The sequence below is a fragment of the Rousettus aegyptiacus genome, unplaced genomic scaffold (genome assembly GCF_014176215.1).
Source record: "Rousettus aegyptiacus isolate mRouAeg1 unplaced genomic scaffold, mRouAeg1.p scaffold_m13_p_12, whole genome shotgun sequence".
NCBI classification, from domain to species: Eukaryota; Metazoa; Chordata; class Mammalia; order Chiroptera; family Pteropodidae; genus Rousettus; species Rousettus aegyptiacus.
Window position 1 is genome coordinate 58,288,761 of NW_023416287.1, and position 18,612 is coordinate 58,307,372.

General features: G+C 34.3%; 1 protein-coding gene and 1 pseudogene across 3 annotated transcripts in view; both read right to left on the reverse strand.

Moving 5' to 3' along the window:
- The window catches only part of OSBPL1A (oxysterol binding protein like 1A), a 178,137-nt gene that overhangs the window by 158,869 nt on the left and 656 nt on the right, over positions 1–18,612 (reverse strand). For all 3 annotated transcript variants that reach the window (XM_036229911.1, XM_036229912.1, XM_036229914.1), the window contains exon 2: positions 726–848. In XM_036229911.1, the coding sequence (XP_036085804.1) occupies positions 726–846 (121 nt within the window). In that variant the 5' untranslated portion in view covers positions 847–848. The remainder of the gene's footprint in view (positions 1–725; positions 849–18,612) is intronic.
- On the reverse strand, positions 7,538–7,653 carry LOC118610644 (annotated as a pseudogene).

Genomic DNA, 18,612 nt, shown 5'->3' on the forward strand with positions numbered 1-18,612 from the left:
TCCGCCTACTGGGAGGAGACAAGGATAGGTCAGTACCATGCTTCCAGGCCCTGGCTCCAAGAACAAAAGGTCAAAATCCAGACAACCTCTCCCTCTCTCTGAGTTGGCCCACACCCCCCTCTTGTGTGTGTACTTTTGTTTTAATAAACCTTGAATTTTCCCACTTGCTGTTCATTTTGCCCTTGAGTTCTTTCTTGGGGCATAAGACAAAAATCTGGTCACTGGAGCTCTGGGTAGAGGTCCCTTTTTGGGCTTCTGCCCCTCTCCAGCGTCACCTGCACTTCCATACTCTGTTACCGCATGTATAATGTAGATTAGTCTGATCTATTAAGATTAGTAGGGAAGGATCCTGACTGACCCTATCTCTAAGGTACCTCACATGATGTCTATAAACATTCAATCCTGCTAGTTCAATTACAAAGTCTTTGAGAAGAAAAAATTTTGTAACATGCATCTTGTGGGTTCAGGGATACTCTTGTAGGTCATCAGGTTTAGGATCCATGCAGTTTTAAGACTAGATCTTAATTTCTCTGACTTATAGGGAATGAGGAGAAGCATTTTACTCACTCTTTTGGGGGTCCTTTCTAGGATAAGAAATAGAGATTTAATGCAACCAAAATCACAAAATCACAAATATTAGTGCTAAATAAATGATAGAGTAGGACAGATAAGATAAAGTGCATAAGCAGAGCAAGAGAAAGCAAAAAAATCCATTCAAAACTTACCTTTGCAATTAATGTCAGCAATTACTTCATTCCTTTCCACAGTTTCTAACAGCTGCCTTACTTCTTCTGCATTGCCATTTCTGGCATGGTGGAGAAGCTGCTGTTCTGCTTCTGTATTCATTTCTAGATTTAAAAAAGCACTAATGTTACTATTATCTTAAGAATATAATTAGCTATCAGATGTTACCTGCTAATACAAAAAGGAAAAAGAATGAACTTGATTTGGCAGCTAATGAGATAGACACCAAGGACTGATTAAATAAATCAGTTACAGGGCCAAAACTCGACCCAGACAGACTCCCTACCCTTTGTATTTATCAATATACACTAGACATTTATAGTTAATTATAAATGTCTAGTGTACTAAGATACTTAATGCCTCAAAGCCTCTGTGTCCTCATCTTCAAAATAAAACCAATATCATGAGCTATTTTAAGAGTATGTCTATAAAAACATTCTTTCAAATACAAAATATTTGACAGTTATTATAATAATAATGAGACATAAAGTTAAAATATGGCCACTCTAAAAAATATTAAAAGACTGATATATCAATTAATATTCAAAACCTGTGCAAAACAAAAAATTCTAAATTTTTGATAAATTCTAAAATTTTGATAAATATCTTGGAGTGACTATCATTATAAATTTTCTTTCATATTTTCTTACCAAGCTCCAAAACAAATATAGAAGACTACATACAAATCTAAAGCATTTATGTCAATGTGTATGAATAGCAATCCCCCCAAAAATACAAATTTCATTCTTAATAATCGAATACAAATATGTCAAGCACAAAGGATATTTTTGCATTCCAGATAAGAAAAAAGTTTAAAAAGATTAAACACGCAATGGTTGTATGGACAGGAAATACACACTGATAAACTGCTAATATGAATATAAATGCAGCAATTACATTTTCATATATTGCAAGGGATGAGACAACAATTTGATAATGTCAAATAAATTCCAAAATACACAAACACGTAAGGAGGATTCTGGGAAGACAGCAGTGGAAGAAGCACCAGGAATCTTTCTCCCCACCTAGGCAACAAATTCACTGGCAAAATCTAATACAACTACCTGGGAAAGACTTGAAAGGTAAATTTATAACTAATTTTGGTCAATTTCAGCTCTTGGCTCAGAAACAACTATTCATCCTCCACCCTAGCCACACAGCTGGCAGCTACAGTTTTCCTAAAGTGGCCTGTGTGAGCAAGAATTAGCAAAAAGAACCTTGCCTTCCAAATATCAGAGATCTCTGTTCTGATCACTGATTGCTGCTTCTGGTCACAGATGCAGAAAAAGAGGTGGGCAGCCATTGTTATAAGCTCCTCCCTCTCCCACTGAAGAGACTGGCTAAGGAAGTTACAGGGCTAGAGTTCTTTTTTATATCCTCCCCTCCACCATTTTTCTCCTTTTCCCCCTTTTAAAAGCCGGACATTAAAAACTAGAACATTCAAAGCAACTGCATATATAGGGGAAATCAGAATGTGACTGTTCATGCCCAGAGAAAAGCTCAGGAAAAACCTGTGTAGATCTTAAATTTATATTTCAGGCTGACCGTTGGCACAAGACAGACTACATCAATACAAAAAAAAAAAAATCCTGAGGAAGGGAGAAAATAATGCCACCACATTATTAGATTCAAATGCCCAGTACTTCTCCCACAAAAAAAAAAAAAAAAAAAAAAAAAAATCTTAAGGCAAAGAAAAAAAAAAAAAGATACATGAATGCATGGTCCATTCAAAGGAAAAAATAAATCAATAGAACTGTCCCTGAAAAGACCTGACGGCAGATATACTAGACAAATTTAATACAACTATCTTAAAGATGCTCAAAGAACTAAAGGAAGATGAGAAGAAAGTCAAGAAAATGATGTATGAAATGGGTTATCAATTAGAAGAAAACCTAAAAAGAAACCAAAAAGAAATTCTGGAGCTGAAAATACAATAACTGAAATGAAAAATTCACTAGAAAAAGTCAAAGACAGATCTGAGCAGGCAGAAGAATAAGCAAACTTGAAGACAGGACAATAGAAGTTACTGAACCCAAGGAACAGAGAAAAAAAAAAAAAAAAGATTTAAGGAAAGTGAACAGAGCCTAAAGAGACCTCTGGGACATCATTAAGAAGACTAACATATGCATTATGGAGTCCCTGATGAAGAGAGAAGAGAGAGGAGGGGGAGGGAGGAGGAAGAAAGAGAGAGAGAGAGAGAGAGAGAGAGAGAGAGAGAGAGAGAGAGGGAGGGGGAGGGAGGGGGGGAGGGAGGGAGAGGTAGAGAGAATATTTTGAGAAATACTGGCTGAAAACTTCAAAAATATGATACAAAACATGAATACATCCAAGAATCTCAACAAACTTCAAGTATGTTGAACGCAAAAGGGATACACACCAAGACACACTGTAATCAAAGTGTCAAACAACAAAAATAAAGAATCTTGAAAGCAGCAAGAGAGAAGTATATCACAAACAAGCGATTCCCAATAAGGTTATCAGTAGATTGCTCATCAGAAACTATGGAGTCCAGGAGACAGTGGGCTGATAAAAGTCTTAACAGAAAAGAAGCAAGAATTCTATATCCAACGAAACTGTCTCTCAAACTGAGATAAAATTAAGACATTCCCAGAAAAACAAAAGCTGAAGGAATTCATTATCACAAACCTGCCCCAGAAAGAAATGCTCAAAGGAGTCCTGCAACATAAAATGAGAGGACACTAGACAGTAACTCAAAGCCATATGGAGAAAAAAAGATTTCAAAAAGGTAAATACATGAGCAATCACAAAGACGGTATTATTGTAATATCAGTTTTTAACTGTACTTTTTGTTTTCTGCATGACTTTTTAATGTATTAGTTTATTAGTCTTATTGACAAAAAAAAAAGGCACTTTAATAAATCTAACCTAAAGTAACCTTACTTTAGGTTAGATTTATTAGTGATCTGACTGTATTCCTAACTGACGAGGTTATGGTGTGCCTATTAACTTTCTTAATAAAAGGTTTTTAAGCAAGCCTTGTCAACTGTTCTGATGCTTCTAGGTGAACACATCTTTGATATGCTAGAAGTAATCCTCTTTTCTAGATCCCTCAAAGGCATAACCACCCTCAAAGGGAGCCTAAAATCTTGTTAATTATCCTGAACCTTGCAATCTCCACTTTGTGTAAAGATAAAAGAAACTGCAAAACTTACATTATCTGGAGCATTTCAGCTAGCTTCCTAGCAATGTCATCAGTTTGGCTCAAAATAAATTATTATAAATATTCTCTACAGGTTTGAGCATTTCTTATATTTGACAGTCTAAAAGCTAGTATTACTGTAACTTTGGTTTGTAACTCCAAATCTTGTTTTATATATAATTTTAAAAAATTATTGGTTTATGGTTTGGTGTATACCATGTACTGTTGTGGTGCAATCAAATCCAAGACCCACGGAGCCAATCGAGATGAATTGTGAGCCTTTATTAGCCGGCCGGCAACTGACTCTCTACCACGCAGGGTTAGAAGAGATCAGCCCCGCGCTCCCAGAAGAGGCAGTTTATATAGCCACCAGCACATCCCTGAGCAGATCACCACAGCCTGGTTATCAGTTGGCCGTTAGCATCTCCTTGATCAGATTACCCTGGTTAACAGCATCTCCTTGATCAGATTACCACACCCTGGTTAACAGAATCAGAAGTAAATATTTAATACTGGCTTACTGGAAAATTGTCCACCCATAACAGTACAAAGATAAAATTTTGTGACAACCACCAAAAGAGGAGAGGACAGAGCAGTAAAGGAGCAGAGTGTTTGTATGCTGGTGTAAATTCAAACTAAAGTGTCATTTTAGGATGCTGAAAGTAATCCACATGGAAACCACAAAGAAAACAGTTATAGAATGTACACAAAAGGAAATGAGAAAGGAATTTTGACATTTCAGTACAGAAAAACCAATCACAAAAGAAGAAATACAAGGAATGAGAAACGAAAAAGTGATAAGACAAATGACATAATAAAGGACAGAAGTCCCTCCTTATCAGTAATTACTTTAAATGTAAATGGTTAAGCTTTACAATCAAAGACAGAAATTGGAAGAATGAATAAAAACACACGATCCAACTATTTGCTACACAGAACAGACCACTTTAGACCCAAAGACACCAGACACTGAAAGTGAAAGGATGGAAAAAGGCATTCCATGCAAAGATAACCAAGAGTGCAGGGATGACTACACCAACAGACAAGGTTTTAAAGTTTACAAGAGATGAAGGACATTGTGTATTAATAAAAGTTTCAACGCAATAGGAATATATAACAATTACAAACATTTACATACCTCAAACAGATCATCAAAATATATAAAGCAAAAACAGAACTGAATAGTTCCACAATAATAGTTTAAAACTTCAATACCCCACTCACAATAATGGACAGAATAACCATACAGAATATAACTAAGTATATAAACAGGACTCAACACAATAAACCAAGGTAAAATTATCTTTTTCTAGATGATATGATCTTATATGCAGAAAACCCTAAAGATTCCACATCAAAAAACAAAACAAAAAACAAAACAAAACAAATCTGTTTGAAATAAATGAATTCAGCAAAGTAGCAGGACACAAAGCTAATACAAAAAAAAGCAAGCTGCATTTCTATATATTAACAATCTAAAAGGAAATTGCCAAAATGATTCCATTTACAATAGGATCAAAAAGAATAAAATACTTAGGAATTAACCAAGGAGGTAAAAGACTTGTACAATAAGAACTACAAAACACTGCTGAAAGAAATTAAAGATAAATAGAAATGCATCCCATATTCATAGACTGGAAGACTTAACATAGTTAAAATGTCAATATTATCCAAAGTTAGCTACAGATTCATTACAATCCCTATCAAAATTCCAATGTGTTTTTGCAGAAATAGAAAAAACCATCTCAAAATTCATATGGAATCTCAAGGGACTCCAAATAGCCAAAACAATCTTGAAAAAGAACAAAGCTAGAAGACTCACTTTTCCTGATTTCAAAACTTACCACAAAGCTATAGTAATCAAGATGGTTGGGTACTAGCATAAAGATAGAAATACGGACTAACAGACTAGCACAGAGAAGCTGGAAATAAACTCGCACATGTATGATCATATAATGTTTGACAAGGGTGCCGTGACCATTCAGTGGGGGAAAGGGTAGTCTTTTCAACAAATGGTAAAACTGGGAAAACTGGATATTCACATGCAAAAGAATGAAGTTGGACACTTATCTAACACTGTATATGACATTTAAACAGATCAAAGACCTAAATGTAAGCCCTTAAAACAATAAAACTCTTAGAAAAAAAAACATAGGACAAAATCTTCATGACACTGAATTTGGCAATGATTTCTTGGATACAACACCAAAGTCACAGGTAACAAAAGCAAAATAGATAAATTGGATATCACGAATAGTTGAAAATTTTGCACATTGAAAGACACTATATACACCAAGATAATAGGCAATCCATAAAATGAAAGAAAATATTTGTAAATCACATATGTTAAAGTATATAAAGAACTTGTAAAATACAACAAATAAACAAGCAACCTGATTCAAAAATGGGCAAATTACTTGAACAGATATTTCTCCAAAGATATATACGAATGGCCAATAAACAGATGAAAAGCTGCTTAACATCACTAATTATTAAGGAACTGCAAATCAAAACCACAATGAGATACTACAACCTCCTGCCCATTAGGATATCTACTATCAAAAAAAAAAAATAGTAAGTTGGCAAAATGTGAAAACAATGGAACCTTCGTGCACTACTGGTCGGAATGTAAAATGATACAGCCACTGTGGAAAACACAGTAATTCCTAAAAAAAATAAAAATTACCATGGTCCAGTAATATCTATCAACAGATGGAAAAGCAAAATACACACACACACACACAATGGAGTGTTATTTACCCTTAAAAAAGCAAGAAAAACTGCAATATGCTACAACATGGATGAATCATGATGATATTAAGCTAAGTAAATAAGTTAGAAACAAAAAATACTGTATTATTTATAGTGTGAGTAGTCAAAATTATAGAGACAGAAAGTTAAATGGTGGTTGCCAGGGACTTAGGGAAAAGGGAAATGGGGAGTTTATTGTTTATCAGGCAGAGTTTCCGTTTACAAATGAATGGAGTTATAGAGATGGATGGTGGTGATGATTGCACAATATTATAAACACATTTAATACCATTGAACTGTACACTTAAAAATGTTTAAGATGGTAAATTGTACATTATGCATATTTTGCAGTAAAAAAATGAAAAAATACATGTACACAATTCTTTGCCAAATAGCACTATTTCTAGAAATCTATTCTACAGAAATGTTTACACAAGGTTATTTTCTAAGCATGTTCATAAAGATTGTATTATATACAATAGTGAAAAGAGTAGAAACAAGTCCATGTCCCTCAACAGGGGTCAGGTTAAGTACATCCTCTAGAGCAGAGGTCTCCAGCCCCCTGGGCCATGGACTAGTACCAGGAACCAGGCCGCATAGCAGGTGAGCGAGCAAAGCTTCATCTGTATTTGCAGCTGATCCCCAGAGCTAGCATCGCCACCTCACTCCACGTCAGACCATCAGGCATTAGATTCTCAAAGGAGCACCAGTTCCTGGTGCCAGAAAGGTTGGGGACCACTGCTCTAGAGGAACTAAGAGAAATGGTCTATACACTGGAGGATGGAAGACAGAATTAAAAGCATGGTTTCAAAATATAGCCATCTATGCATAGTGAGCACCATAACCTGAAGCCCTCTTCCCTAATCCCTTTTTTTTTTTTCACACCTACAGTACCTGGTATTCCTAAGTCTCCCATTCAAGTACTAACCAGGCCCGACCCTGCTTAGTTTCTGAGATCAAACGAGATTGGGCACGTTCAGGGTGGCACTGCTGTAGATTCTAATCAGCTTTCTTAATGCTGGTATCCAGACACCACCTCCAGCAGGAGACAAAACTAGTTATAATCCCTAATGGGGAATGGATTTTAAGAAGATACCAGAAACTCCCAACAAGTGGCCAAGCTAGATTAGCCTTATAATGAAGTTAGCAGTCAATAAGGCTAACCTACTTTTGTAGTTTCTAATCAATTTTCTAGTTCTCCATTCTTAAACAAGAACCAAGAGTCAAGGAAGGCAAAATATCTTAATAAAGTCTCTAAAATATGAAAGGCAGGGACCAAACTCAAGCAAAAAGGCAAAAAAAAAGGAACCTGCAGAAAACAAATTATTTAGAGGATTATTACTCTCTAATATCCACAGAGAGTAAAAAATATCTCCTGCAGCAAAAACGAGATGTCATAATAAAATGTAAGATATGATAAAACTGTAGAAAGAAGATATTTGGATATTAAAATGATAGTAAAAGGAAAAAGCTCAATAAAAGAGTTGGAAAATAAGGTTAAGAATATGTCCTAAAAAATAAAGTTAAGAAAATGAGAGAAAATATAAGAGAATTAAGAGTACTGGTCCATAAAGTTGAACTTCCAAATAACAGAAATTCTAGAAAAAGAAAATAGAGAGGGAAGAAATAAATAATGCAAGAAAATTTCACAGAAAAAGAAAGCCCAACGATTCTAGAAACTATAGACAAAAAGAGACACCCCCAGCCCCCTATCAAGGCATGTCATCACAAAATTTTAGAACCTTGGAGACAAGGAAGATCCTATAAGTTTTCAGAGAAGGAAAAATAAGGAAATAAACAAAGAAGCAGGAATCAGAATAACTGGCTCCTCAACCTCAACAGCTAAAAGACAATAACACAATACCCGAAAGTTGTAGAAAAAAATTATTCCAAACCAAAACTCTATAACCAGACAATCAAAAGTAGGGGTAAGAATAAAAAAATTTTTAGACACGCAAGGATGCAAACTTATTTCCCCACACATTTCTCAGGAAACTAGTGTTAGAGGATATGGTCCACCAAAATTCATAAACCAAGAAAGGAAGTTGTGAGATACAGGATATTAAAGAAGGAGATCCCCAAAGTGATAGGAGATACCCAAAATTTAGCTGTGTGACTGGTCGAGCTCTAATCATTATTGGTTTGTTTAGGTTTTGTGTAATCCCATTCCTGTGCCCCATGATCTGTTGCCTGATCAGCTGAGGATACCCATTTCACCCCCTGAAGTGTTCAGCTTCCACCTATCCCTGGGAAGTAGAGGTTGGCCTCATCTCAGAAGCAACCTACTCCCCACCCCTCCAAACTCTTGCCAGCGAGGGGCCCAAAAGCTGGTCTTCTTATAGGCCTACCAAATAAGCAAACTGTAAGCCCTTGTTCCCAGCACACTCGCTCAAAGCCATGCTGACTTGAAAGGGCTCATATAAACTGGGAAAGCAGGAGGTAACCAAATCCAGACCTGATCGAGAGTCTTATTTTCAGTATATATTTCCTGGGAGCCTTCATCTAATGAAGAGTGGCCACAACACCCTTTCTTCACATAGCTTGTTGATCAGCTTTTATACTAATCACCTCTGCATTCATTTATGTGCGTATTTATTAAGATAAAACATCTGACTAATCCTTTTAAAAGTTTAACGATATTTATACTCATTGTGGTACTTTTATAAAGCAAAAATTAAAGAATGCCATTAATAAAAGTTTGTTCATATAACTGAATACTATGAAACCATTAAAAAGGTTGTGAAAGAATTTCTAAAACTATGGAATTGCAATATATTGTTAGGTCTCACAGTTTCAATATACCATTATCTCTATATATGTTCTATGTAGTTACAAAGAAAAAGTGGAAAAATATATCAGGATAATAACAATGTTTACTCCTTGCAGTAAAATTATGGTTTTAAATGTCTTCTTTTGACAGTTGTATTTTCTAGATTTCTTACAACATAAAAGCATTAATTTATAATAAGATAAGTTAAAGATAACAAATCTTTAAGTCAAATTAAAGACATTTTATCACCAGTGACTTTATATTTTTAATTGGACAAATACATTAAACAAGGAGTCTAGATTTGCTGGCATATTACACAAAAAGATTTCACTTAATATCTTATTTCATGCTTTTTAAGAATCAAAGAATATTTGAAGTATCTTTGAAACATACTAGAAGCTTTTTAAATAATATTATCCTTGAGTTCTTACCACATTGGGTTTACAGGATACAAGGGTTTTTTTTTTTTTTTAAGTTCAATTTCATCTATCATCTATTTAAACAATCCATTGTAATATATTAGCCATGACAATTGTTCATAAATGCTGGATTTGGATTAAAATTTATTCAACAAATGTTTGAGTGCCTATGACAGGTTTAGCTATAGGCACTAGAGTTACAATGATGGACAACACAGTCCCTTCACCTCAGAAACAGGACAAATATGCAAATAATCATACCAACATGTGCCAAGTATAGTAACATACATGGAACAGTGGCTGTACAGAGAAGCGAGTTACTAGCAATTCACCTACATTAGTTATGGAAGGAATCACGGAGAAAGTGAAATTTAAGCTCGGACTTGAAAAAGGAGGAATTCACCAAGACCAGCAGGGTGAAAAAGATTTCTAACCTGGACACCTATTAGAAAACAATCTTGAATATGATTCCATTTTGCTCATGTAGAGTTCGAGGTTCCCAAAGAAAATGGAGAGCAAAATAAGCAATTGGCTAACACCAGCCTGAACATGAGAATGCTATGGAAGGCTAGAATTCAAATGGTGGGAGTTATCAGCATATCAATGGTCTTTAAAGTCTCAGTGGTAAATAAGACCCCTCCCTAGGAGAATACTAACATTTAAAGGGAAAGAGTCCAGTGACTACACGTGGCAAAGACTAAGGGTGGAGAGGAAGACAGAAGAGGGTGGTAGTACTGAAACCAAGAGAAGAATGTTTCATGGGGGTATGAAGGCTGTGAAATGCCAAAGGAAAGGCAAGGACAAGACTGCAAATGCTAAGGTTTGCCAAAAAAAGGTTTGGCAAGTAGGAGGTCACTGATGAACTCAAGAATACTTTCAATGGAAATAACAGAAAAAAACAGATCTGGATAAATTGAGGAGTTAAAGTGAGCTAACAGGGAGGAGCGCACCAGACTCCCTTAAGATACCCAAAAGAGAGGGAAAGCTTGAAATACAGGAGAAAGGAGGAACAAGGGAGGGACTGAACAAGATCCTAGAGGAGACTGAAGTAGGCAGATGAAAAGCCCAAGATGGCTGCCATTTTCCTAAGAAAAGAAACAGATTCTTCCGTACCTGAACAGAAGACAGGATTCTTACTATAAGGCAGGATAAGGGGTGGGAGAGGGGTAACAGATGTAAATAAAATATATTGTTTTATTTTAAAATTAAGAGGGGAACAAGGCCAGTTAAGTTTCACCAATAGAAAAATAAAACAAAACTCTTGTTGCTCTACGCCTAAATCCCACAGGTATCCATTTTAACACTGGTGCCTGTTTGATTACAGAATATTCTTAAAGCAATTTGGACATTCTCTCCTTTTCAAAGCAATTTAACATCTTGTCCATCAAAACTAGTCTATCTGCGGACTGAGCCAACTCTAAAGGTTCGCCAACTGTTAAAACTTAGGACTTATTTCAATAAGCAATACCTTGAGGATAAATTCCAAAATGCAAACAGTTATTTTTGATACTTTTCCTTTATCAATTTCTATTATTTAAAAAAAGGAGTGGAAGAAATAGGAAGGGATCGACACTTTCTCCTATATCCCCTTAGAAACGAATTTATAAAATCATGTATATATTTAAAACTTACTTCCATAAACAAGTCATCTTTTTGGAGCAGAAAATAATAAAAATACATTTTTATAGCAAAATAATTTCCTAGTGGTTCTAACACCCAGTTAAAATAGCACAACTCCAAAAATACCTGTTATTTAAAAACCAAGTGAACATCCTAAAATTATATTGTATAATGATCTCTATGTTCCTTTCAGCTATACCCAAAAAAATCTACTAAGAAAATGTTCCAGGAGCATTTGAGATCTTGCTCTCTGGCATGTCTTCAGTCAGGCTCAAATAAAATCTTAAAAAGTTCTTAAAAAATAAAAATGTTCCAAACCAAGGCATAAAAATATTCATCACAATTTCTCCATCCAAGAACCATTATTACTAAAAGCCCACTACTGTTTGTGCAGACCTCAATATTTAGAACATCCACTTAGTATCACTAGTATCTAAAACCTTATTCTTTAGGTGGGCATCTAAGTGTGAGCTGGGAAGGTATCCAATGTAACAACCACAAGAAGCTGCCGTTTCTTATGCAGGTAAGGAAGTTCTAATTCAGCGTCATGGATAGGTTCTGTGACTTTACATTACAACATATAACAAAACCAGTTTTACCATAGGATAATTGATAAAACCAAGTTCCTAGACATCTCATCATTATAATAAAGGACCTCTATAATACCTTCCTTATTACTATTATCATGCAAGGAGATTAATCAATACCTAACTGAGGGCCTACTACATTCTAGGTATTGTCCTAAACTTTGATGACGCACTAATGAATACAACCAGGCCGCCAGGAGAACTTATAAATGTTGTCAGGAAGACAAGTATACATACAAATTACTATCTACATTTCTGAAGGTACCCGACTTGCCCTCTCACCCCCACCCTCAACTACATGGTTCCTGTTTTTTTGGGGTTTTTTTGGTTTTTTTGCCACAACATGTCAGCCTGTGGTCATTTCTTTGCCTCTTCCTATACTATTCTGTAAACTGAATTAGAAAAAGAGTCCACATCTATTATTTTCACCCACAATATCCCTAGTACCTAGCAAGGTGCCTAGAACACAGCAGGCAATTAAATATTAATTCAATGGACAGAAAGACAGATGGATTAATGGATGGGACTTAGTTCTTGGTTCTTCGAGAACAAAGCAATCAGGTTTTCCCTGTAGAAGGATCATGTAAAGGAACCTTTACATGTAAAAAAAAAAAAAAAGAAAAGAAATGTAAAGGAACATGTTTAATATGAATGGTACACCTTTACCTACTGACAAAAAAATTAATGAAGTTTTTTTCTTATATGCCACAAGAAATAAACACTAAAAAAGAAATTTTAAAAATACACGCTCTAGGATTATTTAAGATTATTGATATTTAACACGATGCATCCTTAATTTATAAACTATTTAATTTCTGTAATTAACAGTTAACTCTAGAAAAGATACAAAATGAAATAATTCAAATTCACACTGAACAGATTTTTTAAAACATTCTTTTGGAATCAGGAGAGCTTAGTTCAGAAAAATGCGTTGTCTGATATTTAAGCCAAATGAAAAAGACAAGCAACCCCCTAATGCAGCTGATCAGAATAGATTTGAGCCATATCCTATCAGCATACACAGTATTTTTCATAATCACTTTATGAATTTTTTCAACTGCTCTTTTCACACTTGTGCAATTCCAAGCTGTTTTTCAGGTTAACTAATGAGATTTTAATGGCCAAAGGAATGTTTTCAAGGAAATAACTAGACAAAAAAATTGAGCTTCATAAAGGGAGAAACAGACCAAAACACTATTATAGGAGGGGACCCAAATACCTCACTGTGGGATATGGACAGATCACCCAAACAGAAAATCAATAAGGAAATAACATCTTTGAATGACACATTAGTCCAACTGGACTAAGAATTGATCTACCATATGATCCAGCAAACCCTCTACTGGGTATTTACCTCAAAGACTTGAAAACCCATATCCAAAAAGATATTTGCACACCGATATTCATAGCAGCATTATTCACAGTAGCCAAGACATGGAAGCAACCAAAGTGTCCTATGCTAGATGATTGGCTAAAGAAGCTGTGGTACATATATACAATGGAATATTACTCAGACATAAGAAGAAATGACATACTGCCATTTTCAACAACATGGATGGACCTCGAGATAATCACGCTAAGTGAAATAAGCCCAACACAAAAAGTTGAAAATCACATGATATCACTTATATGTAGGATATAAACCTAAAAGCAACAACAACAAAAAAAAACAGACAAAGAGAACAGACTCATGGACATGGACAATAGACTAGTGGCTACCAGAGGGTAAGGGGGAGGGGGAAGATAGAACCTGTCTTCCCCCTGTCTCTAAGCAGAACCTGTCTCTAATCCTAATGTAACAAATGTACGCATAAATCGAATTCATCAAATGAATCTCTGGCTAACAACTGTTCGAGAACAATGTTAACATCACACTTAGGAATGCTATGTTTTCTAGGGTTTGACATTTTCAGCCATCGAGAATTACCATATCTTATAAAAGGAAATACCACTACTAAAAATAGAATGCTATAAATAGATTGATGTTATTTACTTCCAAAGATGGATATACTAAAGCAATGCAAAAATAATAATAAAAGTGAGATATTTCATGGCAAAATTTGGGGGTAAGATTAGGACTAATCTGCAAGTAATTTCATGGTAAACGCTGCAGCCACAAGCACTGCTGGCAAGTATTCTAGGGGCAAATGGGAAATGGGTTAAAGGTATTTCAAAAGTTAAAATTCAAAGAATCTTGGGCGACTTTATTCAATCATACATATAACACTTAACTGGATTTCATAAAATGTCAGTAAAGTATAGCAGTTGATCAAATATTAAACATACAATCATCACGATATACAATTCTATTCCTAGTTATATGCCCAAAAGAATTGAAAGCAGGAACTCAAAGAGATATTTGCACACCCATGTTCATAGTAGCATTCTTCACAATAGCTTAGCGGTGGAAGCAATCTAAGTGTCCAGTTATAGATAAAGAGAAAAACAAAATGTGGTATATGTATATATACATACACACATATACCCATATACACACAATGAAATATTACTCAGCCTTAAAATGGAATGAAATTACAACATGAACTATAAACACATTATGCTACGTGAAATAAACCATAAACAAAAGAATAGATAGACTATTCCACTATTCTATGAGGTATCTAGGGTAGACAAATTCATACAACAGAAAGTAGGGTGGTGGTTACTAGAAGAAGCTGAGGAAGAGAAAAGGGAGTTAAAAGTTTAATGAGAAGAGTTTCTGTTTGGAAAGATGAAAACGTTCTAGAGATGGATAGCGATGGTTACACAAAAACATGAACGTACTTAATGCCACTGACTAGTACACTTAAAAATAGATTAAAAGGTAATTTTATGTGTATTTTACTGCAATTAAAAAATAAGGTCAGGAAGCATCTGAACTGTGGTTCTCAATTGCCAACTAGTATCTGTACTATTGAAAAAGCCAAAAGAAGTCTAATTATTCAAAAATTGGTACAACTCTATGTTGATTATTTTTTAAATTCTCAGATACAGATTTTATGATTGATATTACAATAAACTGTTTAAAAAATACTATATACCAGGATTTGAATAGTGAGAAAAATTAGATGTGATTATGAACAAACATATACATTTTACAAACTAAATCTTAAAAACAGAAAAAAGAAATTGAGGATCATTAGCCCAAATCATTTTTCTGATAATTCAGCATTTCAACTACCATCCTGGGATTAATAAAATCTCAAATTTGATAACTCAAAAACAAAAAACAAACAAACAAAAAAAACCCAATAGTGTGCCTAGCACTGCATTCCAAAGTAAGCTAGCTGCTCAACAGTGTGGTTTTCTGGTGATATGAGGAAAATATTAAAAATTAAAGTAACTGTAAACATGGCAATACCAAGAAAATAAATTTTGCTCTCAATCTTATTAGTTTCTAGCAACCAGTAAGTTTTCTGATATAATAGATACATATATGTGTGTATATATAAAACTATGACATTTATGATACTAAATGCATTTTTGGTTTAGAAATTCAACATTGGTAGACAGATCCATGTTTAATCTAATACTGATTATAGAGATGAAGATACTGAAAAATACAAACATTACTTGCTGAGTGTTTTACGACAGTAAAGTCACAACCAGAATCTAGAACTTTTCATTGGGGGTGAAATAATAATGATGCTATATATTTCATAAAACAAATTAGCCTCTAAATTTAAATGCCACTGATCCTGGTTATTATCCATGTGTGAACACTGAGAAAATTCCTCTGAATTATGGCTTAATCTAATTTTAACAAACTTTACTAATTGAAACTAGATATCCAAAACATGGCAATCTAAGGGAAACAACATATTATAAAGTCTATTTTGGGAACCATTCACTCTTAAAAATATAAAATTAAAGTAAAAATCAAGTTTTAATTCAGTGAAGCTTTTTCTCTAACTTCCTCCATAAGACTTGGTGCTCGGATAAAAAACATCGTCTCTTTTGAAGGAGAAACGATAGAGAACTGCCTATCATTATAACAATTCATACCAGCTGGTAAACCATTGAAATCAATATAAAATGTTTATAATTATTATGTACTTTATATTTGACATATTTACATTACCTTCTCTTATTCATGTTCATTACATACTCACACTGACTTGGATACCATAAAAACATAAAAGAACAATCCTACTCGCAGGATATTTATTTTACCTTTATTCAGTTGAAAATTTTAATGATTATCAAAATTGGTGTAAATTAAATAAGCTTCATGTCCTTCCTTTATGAAACTGTTTAAACTAGCCTTATGTTTCTATACATTTTATCTACTTCAAAAACCAAAAACTCTTACATGCTCCCCTGATTTGAATTTTAACTTGATTCTGAAAGTTATTAACTACTACTTCAAAACGGGTTGGATTCATAAAAGCAAAGGGCAGAGAAGTTTACAAATTAGATAAATCCAATTTTAGATAATAAAAATACTAACAAGAAGGTTGCTTGTTACCTTTTAATGACAAAAAATCCTTATATTTTAGACAAAATGTATTTAAATGATTCCCATTTTGATTATTTCACATTTGAAAATTATCTTCCAAAATAATGTATAATACTGACCAGTTATGTACCATATAGCCAGAAGTTTCTCTTTAAATGAAAACTTAAATAAAAAAAGTAAAAACATGTGGTTACTTGCCATTGTCACATGATAGGAAAATGTACAGTTAAGGACTGCTTTCACTATGTAGTAATTTCCTATTTGCTGGCTGATGAATCAAAGAACTCAGATAAAGTAAGTTACCTAGTACAACCTCTTACTAAAAATATTACTTGTTACACTTGCCCATCTTATTAGTCAGGTATGAAGAACATCCTATAATTATATGGCATTAAATAATCAACATATGCTGTACAGAGTGCATAAATGTATCTTCTTTGACACTTCATTAATAAATTCTGGTAAGACTGACATTAGATGGTGCCTACACTGCTAACACCTGCCCTCTTTCTAGAACTGGAAAGAATTTACTAGTCATCAATGAAATTCATCTCATCAGGCTTGACTTGAAAAAACTGACAAGGTACCAAATCATTTCAAATTTCTTACATGCACTCGCTTACTCTTTCTCCTCCATATGTTATTAGTTAGGTTGATTTCTAAGAGTTAAGAAATTGCCCCAACTTAAAAATCTGACTAAATATATAGATGTATCTTTAAGTAAAATAAAAACAAGATTTAATAGACACTGCACCATGTTATTACTGAAAAAAAAATGGTTTTATTTTATGTTTTAATTTTTTTAAGTTGGTGAGAAGAGTAAAATAATCACTTCTATTTCCATTACCCTTTTTTAATTGTATTAAATTTCTTGGGGTGACACTGGTTAATAAAATGTTTCAAGTGCACAGTCCTATAAATACATCATCTGTATATTGCATCATATGCTCATCACAAAAGTCAAGTCTCCTTCCATTGCCATATATTTGACCCCCTTGCCCCTTTCTACCTGTTCTCCGCCCTCTTTCCCTCTGGTAACCACCATACTGTTGTCTGTGTATTCTTCTATCTACCTAATTGTTGCTTCTGAACAGTATCATTTCCCTTTGTTTTAGGGAGAAGAGTAGGAAGCAACGTTTTTACAAAAAGAATAGCTAGCTGCTCTGAATTACAGGTGTAAATACTGCTGCAATAATAACTGTGAGACAGCTGCCTCCAGAGACAAGGGTTAGCCACCCACTACAAATTTCTGCTGGTGAACAATGAGACATTTAGCAAGTGTCATCTGATAAACAGACCTTAGCAAAACCCTGTATGGAGATCCAACAACTGCTTCAGATAAATCTACTCAACTTGCATCAGTTACCTCCTATTTTGAATATCAGTTGCTCAATGCTACGAAGAGAGCTGCTCCACCAGAGAGAAAGAGGTGATAGTTAACTTTTAAAAAGGAATGTTAGTGATAGTTTTCTCTCATTTTCCCCCATATTGTAGAGTCCCTAGTTTAGAACTAGGAGATGAAAACAGTGTGTTTTGTAACTATTTTGTAACAATTCTGTTATTAATAGAGATCTTTAAATTTTCAGCTAAATATTTCAGAAATTATACCTACTGCATTGACTAAAAAAAAAATCCATCATATCAGGGTTAGAACGGGAACACTGCTAGCCCACAAAACAAATCTAGAAAGTATTTTCCAAATGCTGGCTTAAAGAACTGAGGGTATTCCGAACTCTATATCCGGAATGCATCAACTACAACGGTAAGGCTTAAGTTTTCGGGGAAAACACATCACTGACTTTAATGCTAATTTAATATTACCAACTAGCCACAAACGTTTAACAGCCAAATTTGCAACCTTGAAAAGCAGCAGCCTTGATTGTTAACTTACTATCACAATGTCAACAGTTCAATTTCACAATATAGTCTGCATAAAGCGATGATTTTAACAACTAAAAGCTAATATTAACAAAATCAGGACAACTCTTTTCATTGCTTCCTGCCATTGGAGCCACCGAATAAATGAATCCTCGCTTCTACTGTGCAGTTGCAATCTTTCATAGTTTCTAAATCCCTTTGAGTCTTTCATGCTTGTTGAATTA